This window comes from Sander lucioperca, chromosome 3 (assembly GCF_008315115.2).
Source record: "Sander lucioperca isolate FBNREF2018 chromosome 3, SLUC_FBN_1.2, whole genome shotgun sequence".
In the NCBI taxonomy this organism is placed as follows: Eukaryota; Metazoa; Chordata; class Actinopteri; order Perciformes; family Percidae; genus Sander; species Sander lucioperca.
In genome coordinates this window covers 36,323,392-36,339,835 of record NC_050175.1, presented here as the reverse complement: position 1 = coordinate 36,339,835, position 16,444 = coordinate 36,323,392, and the positions used below count along the sequence as shown (strand labels likewise).

The 16,444-nt window shown below is 41.7% G+C and overlaps 1 protein-coding gene across 1 annotated transcript in view; it reads left to right on the top strand.

The window, feature by feature from the left end:
- The window catches only part of iqgap1 (IQ motif containing GTPase activating protein 1), a 72,327-nt gene that overhangs the window by 30,459 nt on the left and 25,424 nt on the right, over nucleotides 1-16,444 (top strand). Inside the window, exons 3-14 of the mRNA XM_031323659.2 lie at nucleotides 1,662-1,818; nucleotides 2,733-2,810; nucleotides 4,955-5,031; nucleotides 7,520-7,587; nucleotides 8,837-8,950; nucleotides 10,078-10,256; nucleotides 11,858-11,945; nucleotides 12,431-12,588; nucleotides 12,697-12,781; nucleotides 13,466-13,629; nucleotides 15,095-15,255; nucleotides 15,432-15,556. Of these exons, the coding sequence (XP_031179519.1) occupies nucleotides 1,662-1,818; nucleotides 2,733-2,810; nucleotides 4,955-5,031; nucleotides 7,520-7,587; nucleotides 8,837-8,950; nucleotides 10,078-10,256; nucleotides 11,858-11,945; nucleotides 12,431-12,588; nucleotides 12,697-12,781; nucleotides 13,466-13,629; nucleotides 15,095-15,255; nucleotides 15,432-15,556 (1,454 nt within the window). The remainder of the gene's footprint in view (nucleotides 1-1,661; nucleotides 1,819-2,732; nucleotides 2,811-4,954; nucleotides 5,032-7,519; nucleotides 7,588-8,836; nucleotides 8,951-10,077; nucleotides 10,257-11,857; nucleotides 11,946-12,430; nucleotides 12,589-12,696; nucleotides 12,782-13,465; nucleotides 13,630-15,094; nucleotides 15,256-15,431; nucleotides 15,557-16,444) is intronic.

Below are 16,444 nucleotides of genomic sequence, written 5' to 3'. Positions count from 1 at the left end.
GAAATGTCCTATTTTCAGTGGATTATTTTATTATTATATATTTATTTTTTATTACTTTATTTAACAAGATCGTAGAAGGTGCAATATGTAGCTAAAAAAGAATCCTGAATCGTAATCGCAATATCTGGCAGGAAAATCGCAATTCAATTTTTCCCCAAATCGTTCAGCCCTGATATAAAACAATTTTTTTTATTTTTTTTTATGTAACTTGAGCACATCTCAACATACGGACTCTTTTTGCTCCTCATGTAACTGAAATTATACCACAGTTCAAAACAGTATTTTCATTTTCAGTTTCATACAGCCACTGCTGTAATATTTCTATTTGACTACACTTCCGTGAGTCTTTGTGCAGTATCTTTCATCAGTTACTATTACACTTACTTTTTGAAAGATGTTGCATTTATTGAACTTCAGCAACAGTGAAACAGTTAAACAAGTCAACAGTGAAAACACCTTGAACTGTGAAATTTCCCTTTTATACTTTTCCCATTTTAACTTTTTTTTCATTCAGAACAAGACAAAATAACTTGTTTATTTGCAAAACGTAATGTGCAAAATAATCGTTTTTCTCGATTACTCTGTTTTTGTGATTGTTAAGAACCAAAATCTAAATCGCGATCAAAGTTCGATTAATTGCACAGCCCTAGTTACTATCGACTATAAGAGGACATTTTTATTGAAAATTGCTTTCTATTTCAAGTGCCAAGAAGACACACTTGTTTAAATAAAACCCCCTTTTAGGTTCTTCTTGATTGCCTTGTGGCTTTGATAAAAAATGAAATGGTAGAAGTCTCAACAACAGTAATTATCCCTGTAGGGAAGCTAAGCTGTTTATTTAAGTATGAATGAATGCAGGGTGTGATTTGCCGGGGGGGGATGCGTGGGATTTCCCCATTTCTGGTCTACATATCTCTGCCTCTGCTGAATTATTTTGATCCCCGGTGGGGACAAAATGTATCCCCCCCACCCCCCTCAAAATGGGGGTAGATCAATGCTACTTCACCAATCGACCATTATAAACCTAAAATAGTAGTATTTTAAACTAAGTATAGCGCTGTAACGTGAACAGTCTGTAGTGCCATAGAACGATAAAATCCGATCGGCAGCTGCTGGTTGTATTTAACCGCTACAGAGCTCCAGGACGCCGGCTACCAGCAGCAGTTGTTTAGCCACCAATAGGTGACTGTGAGCCGGCTACAGGCACCACCAGATGACGGTCCTTCAGGGGCCGTGGTAGTGGAGTTTAGCCAGAAAAAGCGAGCGTCATGCGTCAATGACAGTTAAGTTTAGGCACCAAAACGACTAGTTAGGTTTAGGAAAAAGATTGTGGTTTGGATTAAGGCATTCCCGAGGAACGAATGAGCTTCCTGGGTGAAAGTATTTTGTTTTCGCCGCACAGTGAACTACGCTCTCCGGCTTGAAAGCACTGTGCTTTCCATTAAATATTGAAGTGCATATTTAAGTGTTTGACGTGCCTTGCCGAGTGGCACTACTGTATATCCATGGTATTGCAAGGGGGATTTAATTCTTGCATGTTTTGTTTTGTTGTGCATGATCAAAAAGCAATCTGCTTTTTTCACAAATCGCACCCTGACTGTATGTTTCCTCTTACTGTACTGTCATATGTGATGTGTGTGTCTGCTGTGCTCTCCTCGCAGATGGATGGAGGCCTGTCTGGACGAGGAGTTGCCTCCCACCACGGAGCTGGAGGAGGGGCTGAGGAACGGCGTCTATCTGGCCAAACTGGGCAACTTCTTCGCCCCAAAAACCGTTTCCCTCAAGAAGATCTACGACCGCGAGCAGACGCGTTACAAGGTGAAAATATTTATAATATAAAGATAAATGTCAGTCACTGAGGATGGCAATCAGAGGTATGAACAATATAGTTTCATGCATTTTTACATCCAAGTAATGTGCTTTTAAAAGAACTTGTTAAGGAGATTAAAACTGGAAAGATTTCAAATCATGTTAAAAACATCACCTGCTTGTAGTTGGACGTAGTTAAGTCTAATCTTCCAGGGCAGCAAGTCATAAAGCAGTCCAGCCTTTAGTTCTCGAGTAAAAGACCAAAGCTGATGGTTGTGCTGTTGAAAAGATCCTCCTCTTGGAACTATCGATAGCCAGATGAGTATTAAAGTGTCAGACCGACCTGCAATCCTTTTGATATTTCCATTAGCAGGTCAAAAACTGTCACGGCAGGTTCTCTAAAATGCAAAAGAATCGAGATTAAATCACAATAAATACAACAAGATTCACCAATATTAAAAAATACACAATGGATCAAAAGGTAACAATGAATAAAATGGAGCATTTTGGCCTTTTTAAATGGATAGTTAAAAAAGGAACAGCATGCTACCAGAGCCGTCATTTTTATAGCTTTTGTAAATCATACCAAAGTGTTTTGAAGCCAAAAGGTGACTTAGCTTTGGAACCACGTTGCTATCTTTTGACCAAAAAACAGGATTTATGTGTTATGTGAACATGTTACTCTCCATCATTTTGTCTGAGATTTAACTGTGAGATATTTGAGGTTATACAAACCTCCGTTGAGTCTTTACCGACATGATATTATTTGTAAGTCAGTTTGTATTTTGCTGCTTTGTGTTGTAACCTGGCTGAAGCTGTTGCTGTTGGATGAATGGGACTTCAGTTTGTAGCTCTTGTTGCCAGTGTGAATGAGGCTGGGATCTGAGTTTGTTGTGTCCTAAAGTTGGGTTTCTCTCTTACAGGCGACGGGTCTCCATTTCAGACACACAGACAATGTCATCCAGTGGCTCAACGCCATGGCCGAGAAGGGCCTGCCAAAGGTCAGCATGGCTCGCATCCATAAAATACTATCTCTCACATGCAAATGTACCTACAATTGAGTGGTTGTTTAACTTTAATTTATTGAATCCCAGGCTTTAGCAAGGGCTTTCTCCCAGACCAGTCAGTAAACCCTTCAATTAAGATTCTGTGTTAAAAGGGATTTTGTATTTAATTCCAGCCACTAAATTTATGTGGTCCAGGTGTCTCTGCCTGGAAGGACTTTATCAGTTTGCATGATTTAGGTCATTGACTGCCGATCACGCACAGTTTCTGTAACACTGAATATCATTCAAAGCATACTGTTGATTTCCTGCCTTCAAGGAATCAATTGGTGCCAGTTAATTTCAGCGCCGTGTGAAAATCTTGTAGAAAGTTGAATATTGCTCAAGATGCAGTAAATGGTTGTCAAGTCGTAATGTAGCTGTGATTAAGAAATGTTTTGAAGACTCTGGTTGCGTCCGAAATTCCATACTAACAAGCTATTTAGTAAACTGCAACCGTATGTGAGATTTTCAGTATGTCCAAAACCTTACTATGAAACCTACAGTAAATTAATTGCATTCTGTTTCCTCTGAAATATTAGTGTGCAAACACTTGACACTTTGCCGGCATAAATATCCCACAATGCAATGCGGTAGTAACAACAACGTTCATAACAGACAAACCGACAGCGACCAAGGCAGCTGTGTAACGTCAACAACGCTTCAATTTAAATTTCTACATATTACAAATCCGTGATTTTGTCACCTGCGACCGTTGGACTAGTTGCTTACCTTTTCCATTAATTTAAGCATTATCTGGCAATGCCGGCAAGGAGGCTCTAAGTATGTGAAGTGGTAATTACAGCTCAGTGCATCCCAAAAGATACATACTACTGTTTTTTAATACAAAAGTATTTTCAAAGATAGCACACATATTGAGTATATATGTATATGTGCATACTAGTAAACCATTTCAGTTGCAGCCTCTGTCTTTGCACGGCAATCAAGAAAACGCCAATATTTGAGATTTAAGTAGGTTGGCTAAATTTTTAGTGCGAGCTTTATGAGCTCTACTGTCAAAAAAAATCTAACCTGAAAAACCTCACAGACAGTAGACATGGATATGAATTTGGTCGCACTGTTCATAGTCTCGTGTTGCCAGACCTTTCTCCTGTCGGCGCTACAGAAAGGTCTGAAAGCACCCGTTATCATTCTGCTATAGGGTAAAAACATTTTCTGGCTTATTTGTATTTTTTTTTAAAACATTAACAATCGTCTTGGGCGGCGCTAAGCCCTGAATGCAGCGATGGTGCTCTTGCAAAATAGACAGCGGAAGGGGAGGAGAATGGCGGCCAAAACAGCATGCCAATGGCAGGCTTATACCCACACAGTCTACATCCAGTTAGTCTTAAACGACAAATCCGGCGCAAAATGAACCTAGGGGTTAATAACACGTGTACCGAGTCGACCGTTCTCTCGGATATGTTTTCAAGCTAATTAGCATTTTGCGCTAAAACTGGTCACATTCGATTAGCATGAAAACATGTCCCAGAGAACGGTTGTCTCGGTAATCATGTGTTATTAAACCCTAGGTTCATTTTGTGCCGGGTTTGTCCTTTAACTGGTTACTAGTGAAGGATTACCGACCTCAAAAAATGTTTCCACTCAGTACAAGTTGATTGATTTTCATACTGTGGTGAAATGAACTCACTGGAGAGGAGAAATGTCAGTAGGTTTGTAAACTGAGTTTTGTAGTTAGTCGGTTGAAATGATCCTTTAAATGACTGCTCGGCCTAAAAGAAATAAACAGTTGCCTATTATATTCAAAGTGCTTTTCTGAGAAGTTTCCACTCGGTCAACTCTGTGGAAATATTTGTCATTATGTTGGCAAGAACAGAAAGTTGAGAAACAGCCCAGAATATCACCGATTGGCAGCTTCAACAGAAAATACAAGTAGCTGCCTTCAAAACATCTATATTTCAGTTGTGTCACAAAGACGATGCTAGGGCGTGTGAATGCACATCTACGTTGTGTAATCCCTCATCAGAGGCTGCTAGTCTGAATCACTCCTGCACACGTGCTGCGACACGCTGGCATGCTTTCATGGACGTGCTGAAAGTGCCGCTCTGATCGACTCATATTGTCCCTGTCCTGTGTTTCAGATCTTCTACCCTGAAACTACAGACATCTATGACAGAAAGAACATGCCACGCTGCATCTACTGTATACATGCACTCAGGTACTCTCTCAGTTTGTGTCTCATTTTCTTTGTCTGTGGGGGCTTTGCAGCATGACGTTTCGGTGGTGAAGGGCTGAAGTCAAACACAATTGGATCAGAAAACCGCAAAGAAACACACCTTGCTGCGGTCAACATACAGATATTGTTCTGTAGAAATTGTGTGTTTTTCATTTATTGGATTGCAGGTGCTCAAACAACTCGGGCTTCCTCGACAAGCTGTGTGTTCCCTGTGGTCTGAGCATGTTTCAAGCCTGTGACATTTTTATGAGGTGAACAGGGCTGTTTTTCAGCCAAAAGGCATTCAGTGGTACAAGCTATGGAGCGGTTTGTTTTAATAGAGCATTCCACCTAAGTTAAAGAGGATGCAGGGGAGTCAGGAAGCAAACCAACGCAGCAGAGGCACGGTGTTAGTGTATGTGTGCACGCTCCAGGTTCTATGACTGGCCCAAACACAGCAGTGTTGTAGTCAATACCACCTGACCTGAGACCAAGTCATCAGCAAGACCAGAGTGTATCAAGACCGAGTCAAGACCAAGACTTTCAAGGGTTGAGACCGAGTCAAGACCAAGACTTTGAGGGGTTGAGACAAAGTGAAGACCAGACCATTGCGAGTCCCACACTGCATGCCATGATAACATGTGGAAAATGCTAACCAACCACACTCCTCAAAATGATCTAAAAGATCCACATTGCCATTAAAAAAAAAAAAAAAAACACCCACAGAAAACAAATTAAGGTCCTTCTTAAAGCAACACTAGAGAACTTTTTCCGCTTCGGTCCCCCTACAGGTTGGAAGCGGAATTTATGCAAGTTTGCCAGATCGGGTAGCGAATCTGTAGTTCGAATGAACTGGCCAATGTAATTTAATGGACAATTCTGCTTCCAACCTGTAGGGGGACCGAAACGGGAAAAGTTCTCTAGTGTTGTTTTAATTCACCTCTTTTATTACCTGAAGTGTATCATGAGAAATGCCTTGATCAAATAATCAAAAGGCAGTTGTGGTCTTGAAATTAAATCCCAAGTATTCTTTATCTGAGACCGAGACAAGGCCGAGTAAAAATGCGGTCAATTCCGAGACAAGACCTTCTAAAAGTGGTCTTAAAACCGATCTCAAGTACTACAACACTGACATAGTTGGTCCAACTGCTGTTCATATTGATGCTCAAATTTGACAGGATCACAAGTTTTATCTCTAAAAATTGAAATCTACTGCAGAACTACAGCAAGTAGTTTGTCTTGGACGGCTGTGTAGCAGCATAGAGCACAGATGACTTGATGACAGTGTATCAAGAAAAACATTGAGACATAATGTTCTGATATCAAGAGCCAGACTAAAGCTTTCAATGCCATTCAGAGAGCCATTTAAGAGGGGGGGACAGCGCAAACTAATAAATCACATGATTTTACATGAGATATAAATGCCAGAATTAGCTAAGAGGCTATTTTCATCTGTAGTCCCCTGGCCTCGATGTTAAAGGCTTTTTAAAATACAAAAAATAAAGACAGCACAAGCAGAGCAGAACTTGGAACAAGACACAGCACAGAAGACAAAAATGATTCCTCCTTTTTCTTCTTGTCCTCCTCTGCCCTCTTCTTCTCCTTCTTGTCCTTTTTCTTCTTTATCCTCTTCTCTTCCTTCTTCTTCATCTTCCTATTCTTTTTCTCCCTATCCTCCTCCTTGTCCTCCTGCTTGTTATTCCTCTTCCTCCTCTTCTTCTTTTCCTCCTCCTTCTTCTCCCTCTCCTTCTTGTCCTTCTCCTCGTCCTTCATCTTCCTCTTCATTTTCTTCTCATTCTTCTCTTGCTTCTTCTTCTTCTTCTTCCTCTTCCTCCTCTTCTACTTGTTTTTCTCTTCCTTGTCCTTACTCTTCTTCTTCCTCTTCCTCCTCTTCTACTTTTTTTTCTCTACCTTCCTAATACTATTCTTCTTCCTCCTCTTCTACTTCCTTTTCTCCTTCTTCTCCCTCTTCTCCTCCTCCTCCTTTGTCTTCCTCTTCAATCTGAAGTTAACTTTGCTATCTGTTGTCCATATCCACAGCAACATTATACTGTCTGTTATGTTAGAGAAGAACCATTTTACTCCCTGAAAAGCAGCACAGTTTTATATCTTTACGTCACTATGTACCAGTAAGTGTACAGAAAAGTTACAACAAAAAAATCCTCTGCATATGGTTGAATCACATTGATTTCACAGCTTCTCAAAGTGACACGAGTGGCAGAGGTGGAGTGTTTAAACATCTGTTTCCTTGCCCTAAAACGACAGGACTGCATTCTGATATTTTCTGTGTCCGACCTGTCTGTCTTTGAACCCCTCTTACTCCCCTCGGTTTACTGTGGTAATTAGGTTGTACTGAAGTTGTGAACAAGCATGAAATGGCTTTTTGTGTACTTAGTTCTGTGTTGTTCCTGTTCTTGTGTGACATTTCACCTATGCTAATGTGTACTCTGTCATGTTTCTTTATTTATTATGTCCCTGTCCTCTTGTACAGCCTGTACCTGTTTAAGCTCGGCCTGGCCCCCCAGATCCAGGATCTGTATGGAAAAGTAGATTTCACTGGTAAGCCTGAACACGAGTCCGTTCGTCTGTTTTCCTCATTCTGTCCCTGTTTACCCAATTATGACATCTTAAATCCAGAACATTACAAATGTCACCATGTTGCCAAAGTTAACATAACGTTTAAAATGTGTTGAAGTTGTCTGCACCTTGAAAGCAGCACTGAGGCTACATCTACACTACTACTGTACATTTTCGTTTTGAAGCAGCGGTTTTGAGACAAAAACGATCCCTGTCCACACAAGAGTTTGAGCTCCAGTAGCAGAACTAATCTTTGTCCATATTAACACGTCTGACAACGCATATCACATGACCATTCACATATTCACATACACTGGGCATGCACATCGTTGCGCCTTGAAAGGTCAGTGGCAACGAGGTCAAAGTTGAAATAATTTGAATTTACGGCAGCTGTATGGTGCGCGACGCCAAGGGTACCACGGAGCACTGCAGAGTTTTCAAACCAAAACGGGGGCAGCAGTATTTCCAAATGTCTCTGTTTTAAGGGCTCGGAACCGCGTGTTGTAAGCATACCAAAAGATAGAAAATTTTAGGGCTGGGTATTGTTAAAAAAAAAAAAATCCCATACCAATACCGTGACTTTGATACCCGTTCCTGAACGATACTTTTTTCGAAACCAAATCCATTTTCACAAAAAGAAATTACAACATTACACATTACTGCCCAATCTTTTTATTTATATTTCAGCTCCTACTACGTGAGCACCGTGTCTGAGCGTAACGTAGAGTTTTTCCTGCAGGTCTCTACAACTTGTAACGTTAGACAGCCAATCAGCAGCATTATTAGATTTTGGTAGAGGCATACTGCATACTTATTGGCTCACTGACGCTGATGAGAATTACTTCTTACAGTAGCTATTGGGATTTAGTATTGAATGACGAGGCATTTTTCGATACTCAGGAGGCAATTCGATCGGTTCCCGCATAGTATCGAATTCGGTACCCAGCCATACTCGTTTTCAAACCAAAACGTAGTTGTGTAGATGCAGCCTGAGAAGGGTAGCACAGCAGCAGGCAGCAGTGTTGAGGAGCTGCTGGAAATGTGAAAGTCATTAGTAATTGTGAGAGCTTTTCCTGTCAGTTGACTTCCCGCTTGGCTCCCCTGTCCCAAAGCCAGAGTCTGAAATCTGATTATCCGACATGAGCCAGGAACAGTCTGTAACTCTGTCTCCACAGTCTCTCACTTCCCTCCGTCCATTCATCTGTTCCTTCTGCTCTGTCTTCTCTCCCAGAGGAGGAGATCAACAACATGAAGAGTGAGCTGGAAAAGTATGGAATCCAGATGCCCGCCTTCAGCAAGATTGGCGGCATCCTGGCCAATGAGCTCTCGGTGGATGAAGCTGCATGTGAGAGGGGCTTGGGTGTCATGGGTAGAGGAGGCGGGAACTGATAGCTGCAGATTATATAGAGTTCAGTTGATTCAGACTTTCATAATGAAATGAATACTAATCTCCTCGAACCTCTGTCATTCAGACATTTTTTGGATCTGCCAGTTGTTTACCTAAGAAACCCTTTCTGCTCTATTTTACTGCAGCAGGTTTTTAAGCACAAAGTCAACTAAAGGTCTGTTTTTCTCGACATAGTTCCAATTATAATCAATTATAGTTCTGTTCTCTGAATCAGTCAAAACTTTCTCAGGGTTCAAAATTAGCTCTTTCATCCACCAGCCAGATGGCTAGTGAATGTTCAAATTTGACCAGCCACTCAATAGATTACCATTGTTTTTTTGGCTGGTGAGTGAAGCAAATCTACCAGCCACTTGCATATTTTACCAGCATTTGGCTGCTAAGTGGTGCCTATTTTGAACCCTAGTCGAAAGTCTACAAATAAAAGGCTTATTATATATTTTCACGTCAATGACGAGAAGACACAATTACTAAAATGATCAAAGATGCTGAACACTATTTTTTTCCAAATTTCCAAGATAATGGCTTTACTTCTACTTTGTCTATTGACTTTGAATTAACATTGATTTTAGTGAATATAATTCATCTTTTTTTTCTACTTCTTTCTATTTTTATTCTTTAAAATCACTGGAAAGAGGGCGTAATGCACCCAAGTGAATGCAATTTGGTGCTGACCTCTGCCACAAATTTCAGAAGAGTCTCATATCACAAGATACAATATTGATAGGTTATATTCAAAAGGACAAACTGGACAGTTTGGGAAATATGCTTTTATTTGTTTTCTTGCTGAGAGTAAGATGAGAAGATTAATACATCTAAGAAACAATGAAGAAGACACACACATGTGGGTGCTGGATCAAAGCAATACAGTAAAGTAAGATTACAAAAAGAGCCGCACACTAAAATAGCTCCCGTGAGACAGATTTTAATGCTTTAAAGTAGTGAGGTATCGCGCCACCAGGCTCTTCCTCAGAAGGAGTATCTAGTCTCATATATCGATATATCGCCCAGCCTAATACAAGATAAAACATCCAGATAAAATCCCCCATCTCCTCTTCCATCCTCAGTACACGCTGCTGTGATCGCCATCAACGAGGCCATCGACCACGGCGTCCCAGAGGGCACGGTGGCTGCCATGCAGAACCCCAACGCCATGCTGGTCAATCTGGACGCCCGCTCCGCCCGCCAGTACCACGACACACTGTACCAGGCCAAGGGAAAGAAGGTGGCCAACTCGCGCAAACGGGTACGCAGTTTTAAACCTCGAGGATCACAGATGAATGCTGTAGTGTGCACAGGTTTCAGATGGCCAGAGACGAATGGTGGCCTGGGGCGAGTTATCCCTGATAGGCCATAAAATGGCCCTATAATAAAAAATGTGGCAAGCCATTTATCCACTTTTTGATTAGGACGTAATTAAACATACAGCCCTAAGCAGAAGAAAATTTGGACATCAGACAGAATGAAATGCTGAGGCCATACAAACCACTCTGGCAACAGAAATGAAAACAGCCACAATAGTAAAGAATGGCGGCTGGAAGATGGACTTGAGATAGAGAGAGAGGGATAAAATCCTCTCTCCTCTTGAAAGATTTACCAGTAGTTTCTTGCAGTGAGAGATAATAATAAACTGTATTGCAGACACAGGTCCGTATAACACATCATACAGTATAAATAGTATAAAAAGAAGGAGATACAAGAATACATAAAAATTGCATATTAGCCTATAGGATATACAGGCTATTACACCAATGCCGTCTTAACCTAGAAGTGTATCTATAGCAGCTTTTCAGAGGGCTGACTAGGACTTCAATTATGAGGTTCTCTGACTTGTCCAGGCGACACATAAAACTAAACATCAGTTGTCTTAAGAGTGCCTCACACGTTGGCACTCTAGTGGACACAAACAAATGACTGGCACTATGCCACCTGGGGACACAAAGCAGCAACCTCATTGCATCATTGTATGCTACCTTCAGCCTCTGCCTCTACATACTCCTATAATTTCCTATAATTAGACCACAATTGAGCAGTATGTAACGGTGTGATGTAGGTTCTAAACAGAGAGCACTTCACAGAGTCAGAGCACATAGAAAACCTTCTTATAAGCATGTTAGCTTGAGAATACATTTTACAGCGCTGTCGATAGAGGTCTTTATCATCCGTCCAGTCATCGGATATGACGTGTCCTAGGTATTTAATTTCCTCACACACAGCAAGAGGACTATCTGACAAATAAAAGGTCGGGAAAGTTAATTTCCTGTCCTCAGCGCTTCTAACTATCATTATGTGGCTTTTCTTAGCGTTATACTTTATGTCATGATCAAGGCCATACTGAGAGCACACCTTCAGCATCTGCTGCAGCCCAGCACTATATGGACAGAGCAGGACCAGGTCGTCTGCATACATAAGATGATTAACAATATTGTTAATAGACAGCCAGTAAATGTCAGATTTATGATTTAGAAATATAAAAGGTTTGTTTTGCCAATAGGCAAAGCAAATACATTACCAGAATTACACCAAACATATGAACAAGAAAACAAAATTACCTTCTGGAAAGAAATACATTTGACTTTGTTTTTACTTTGTGGTTCTACTCACTAGGACAAATAGACGGGCTCCCTGTTACATCTTCAACTATATTTGTCAGCATGCTCTTTTAGGTCTAATATATTTAATTTGTCTGTTCCATGCATGTGTTTTTTATGTAAAGCATTTTGTGATTTTTGTCTGTGATAAGCGCTCTATATCTATCTTACTTACCTACTGCGGGGGGGGGGGGGAATGTAATGATGAGTGTTGCTAATGTGTAATGCGGTTGTATTTTACTCGCTGCTCCAACAGCAAATGGAGAACGCCGACGCAGAGAGAGATATCTACGACGAGCTTCTCACCCAGGCTGAAATCCAGGGCAACGTCAACCAAGTCAATGGTAAGACACACACACACACACACACACACACACACACACACACACACACACACACACACACACACACACACACACACACACACACACTTGGCCACATGTTTTAAGAGGAACTGCATCTGTTGAAATCTTTGATAAGTAGCTAAAGGCGCATCTCTTTAGTCAGGCTTTCATTTAGCCTCATTGTTGACTGTATTATTTAGCATTTATGCTTTTGTGTTTTACTACGATTTATTGTTCTTTTTATGATTATTGGTTTGTTTTAATGTATGTATTTATTTTGCCTGTGAAGCTCTTTGTGACTCTGTCTGTGATAAGTGCTATATAAATAAACTTTACTTACACACACACACACACACACAGACACACACACACACACACACACACACACACACACACACACACTCACACTCATTTACTGATAACTGATTGTTAATTAGTCTTGGTTTCCATGGTGCCGCAGTGACATGTCAACCTTTCTCCTACAGTGAGCAACGCCTTGAGTGCGGCTGAGCAGGCGCTACTGAGTGGCGATGAGGAGAAGTTATATGAGGCCCTTAAAGCCGTGGGCATTCAGAACCTGCAGGCCCAGAACAAAGGCTGGTATCTCAAACAGCTGCAGGCTGACCGAGAGAATAAAGACCAGGTAGGGATCAGCGTGCAAACCAAGCTGTGCATTTATGTCAAGAAAGCAGTAAAACAAAAAGTCTGCTTCTCTGTCTCCTAAGTCTCAACTGGATCTCTTCCTTATTAGGTGTCTCCGGGAGAAGCCCTGACTAAGGATGAGTTGCAGAGCGGCGTGCACGTGGCCAATGAGATTGCAGAAGGCTACCTAAAGAGTATGCACATAACACATACACCTTTCTTCCCCCTTTCTACATCTGTATCTATCTATACAGCTGCAACTACCTATTACTTTCATTGTTGATAAATCCGTCAAACATTTTCTCGGTTAATCGATTAGTTGTTTTGTCTATAAAATGTCTAAAAATGGTGAAATGGAATGGGGGGGGGGGTCACTGCAAAAGAGTTGCCTCCGCAAGCAACTTTACGTACTATTAACTGAAAAGTGCAGAAAATCTACATCTTTACCTACAACTTTATTTGTTCTTTATTTTACTTTATTTTAGGGCTGCAACGATTATTTTCATTGTCGATTCATCTGTTGATTATTTTCTCAATTAGTTGTTTGGTCTATAAAATGGTGAAAAACGTCGATCAGTGTTTCCCAAAGCCCAAGATGACGTTCTCAAATGTCTCTTTTTGAAGCCAACTCAAAGATATTCAATTTACTGTCACAAAGGAGAGAAGACACTACAACATATTCACATTTAAGAAGCTGGAATTAGAGAATTTTCCTTTAGACTCAAACCGATTATTTGATTATCAAAATAGTTGGCGATTAATTTAATGGTTGACAACTAATCAATTAATCTTTGCAGCAATAGTTTTTATAATTCACTCACGATTGTTGATTTTTTTTTTTTGTGTGTGTGTGTGTGTGTGTGTGTGTGCGTGTGTAGTGTTGAAGGCAGTGGAACGCATCAACAGTGCCATCAGGGCGGGGGTGCCAGAGAAGACGGTGGAAGAGCTGATGAGCCCCGACGCTCAGCTGCCTGAAGTCTACCCCAGCGCTGCAGACCTCTACCAGAGAGAGTTAGTCAGCCTGCAGCAGCAAAGCCCAGAGGTACCCAACACACACACACACACACACACACACACACACACACACACACACACACACACACACGCACACGCACACGCACTCACACTCACACTCACCAAAAGTGAAATACACAGATGTACATACATAGAACCCATCACATTATTATTTACAGAAAACATGTAGCTTTTGAGGCTAACTGACAGGATGAATTGACCTGAAAATAAAAATGACCTACCTCGTCATCACCAGTACCACACAGGCGTTTGTACAGTTTATACTACGACAGGTGTGGTAGGGTTATCTAGCCCTCGCTGTTGATAGATTTTTATTTTATAAACTGACAAATAAAAACTAATTTACCTCCTTCCTGCCTAATTTTCTAAATGATAACTTTAGGGCTGCCCCGCCCTAGTCGATTAGTCGCGAAATCGGTTGTTTTGGTCTTAGTCGACTATGATTTCTTTAGTCTATCAGTCATTTTTTAAATGCTTTTTCATGCTGAATGATTTATTTCCAAGAACCTTATGAGCACACCTCTGGTAAAGACAAGATTTAAAGGTCCCATGGTATGAAATTTTCATTTTATGAGTTTTTTTAACATTAATATGAGTTCCCCCAGCCTGCCTATGGTCCCCCAGTGGCTAGAAATGGTGATAGATGTAAACCGAGCCCTGGGTATCCTGCTCTGCCTTTGAGAAAATGAAAGGTCAGATGGGCCAATCTGGAATCTTCCTCCTTATGACGTCATAAGGGAAAAGGTTACCTCCCCTTTCTCTGCTTTGCCCGCCCAGAGAATTTGGCCCACCCATGAGAAAGAGAAAGAGAGAGACATCATGGCTTGCAAACGAGCGAAGCATGGCAGTTGGTCAAGGCCACACCCACACCCTCCACCTTGCCCCCCCTCTCTCCTCCTCAATAGCATTTAAAGCTACAGACACAGAAATGGCACGTCCTAAGGAATGCTCATTGTGGGGCTGGCTCGTAGTGGCTGTAATTCTGCACCAAGGCTGAATTTCAGGAAATATACTTCAGATACAGTATTAGGGGACCACTAAGGCCTATATAAAAGCATCCAAAAAGCAGCATGTCATAGGACCTTTTAAAGTGGTGCTTTTGCATGATTCTTTGTGGAGAAACTCAGTTTTACCGATGGTCAATGGACTGCATTTATATTACGCTGTTCTGGTCTAAACTACCTCTCGAGGCAAATAAATGTTAGTTGCAGCACAAGGACATTATTTTACTTCTTGGAAGGCAGCACAGTAGTAGTAGCAGTAGTAAGAACTACTACACAGTCTGCCTGTAAGGCATACAGTACATAACATTTCCAACCACTTTTAAAACCGTGATGTCTTTATTTCTCGTACCTGATATCTGATTTAACTATGGAAGAACAAATCAAGACCCCATCAACGTACCGTTTGCCTCTGGTAGTCTTCATTGGCAGTTTGACGTATGAGGTCAATTTGTATCCTGTGTCCCGCAGGGCTCGCTGTCCCACCCCGAGCTGCTGGTTGCCGTGGAGATGCTGTCGTCAGTGGTGTTGATGAACGAGGCGATGGACGCTGGAAACCGCGACGCCCTCTGGAAACAACTGTCCAGTGTTGTCACTGGACTCAGTAATGTGGAGAATGAATACGCACAGAGGTACACATGTGCACACGCACGCACGCACACACACACACACACACACACACACACACACACACAAAACCAGGAGTCAGTGACACGTTGTCTTAGTGATGTTTTGAGGTTTTTGTGCGTTTCTTGAACGGACTGAGGCAGGCTGTTGATGTGGTAGCGTACCTGTGTGTGCTCCTCAGGTACATGGACGAACTGCTGCGTCTTAAGGCAGCAGCCAGAGAGGAGGGCTCCAAATATCTGACCTGGAACGACATTCAAGCCTGCATCGACCAAGTCAACCAGACTGTGCATGAGGAACATGAACGTAAGAGACCCACTCGCATCCATTTACACCCAAATGTGTCAAACTCACACAGAAATAAAAAACATTTAAGCATTGTTTCTAGTTAAATGTAATCCTTAATTCAGAGTTTCCACTGGGTCTCAAAACGTCTAAAAAAGCAGCCAATCTAGACCCCAGTCCTATAATGCCAATGAGGAAACCAAGGAATTGTTTTTTAATGTTGTGATATAGGTTTAAATTTCATTCATTATGGTCTTAAAAAGGTCTTTAAAAAGTCTTAAATTTGACTTTGTGAAACCTGCAGAAACCGTGTAATTGTCAGACAATGCCACGTCTTGACTGATATTATAGACGTCATATCTTCCTACTCATTCTCTCATATTATATTGTGATCAGAGTTTTCTGTACGTCCGCTTGTGTATTTGTGCTGGGGATGTTAACTTAGATTTTTTTTTCCTGACCGATAGCCGACCCTTGATCATTAACCGTTAACTGACAAGCAGGCAACAGAGTTTAGTTCACCCGGTCCAGGACGTCCAGACTTTCGGGCGCTCAGCGTCTGAGGACGGCTGCAGACCTGTACCAGTCGTGCAGCCACACAATGTTCCGTGCATTGTCGTGGACACACGCAGCCTCTTTACTGGAACCGCTTGCGCATCTGTATGACCGACAAAAGTCCACAGCGGTCCTCGGAGCATGTGTCCCAGCCTGACTCCACCGCATCCCCTGGCGAAGTTGTCAGCTGTGTCTGCCTGGCATTCTCTGTTTGTAGGCCGGCCGATTTAACCCGCCGATCTTCTTCAATGTAGGGTCATATGTCACGCAGCTCTCCGCTGTGAGCGCCGTCCAGCAGACAGCCACGAACTTGAAGGAAAAAAAAAAAAGAGCTTAGGACGCAACTTGCTAGTG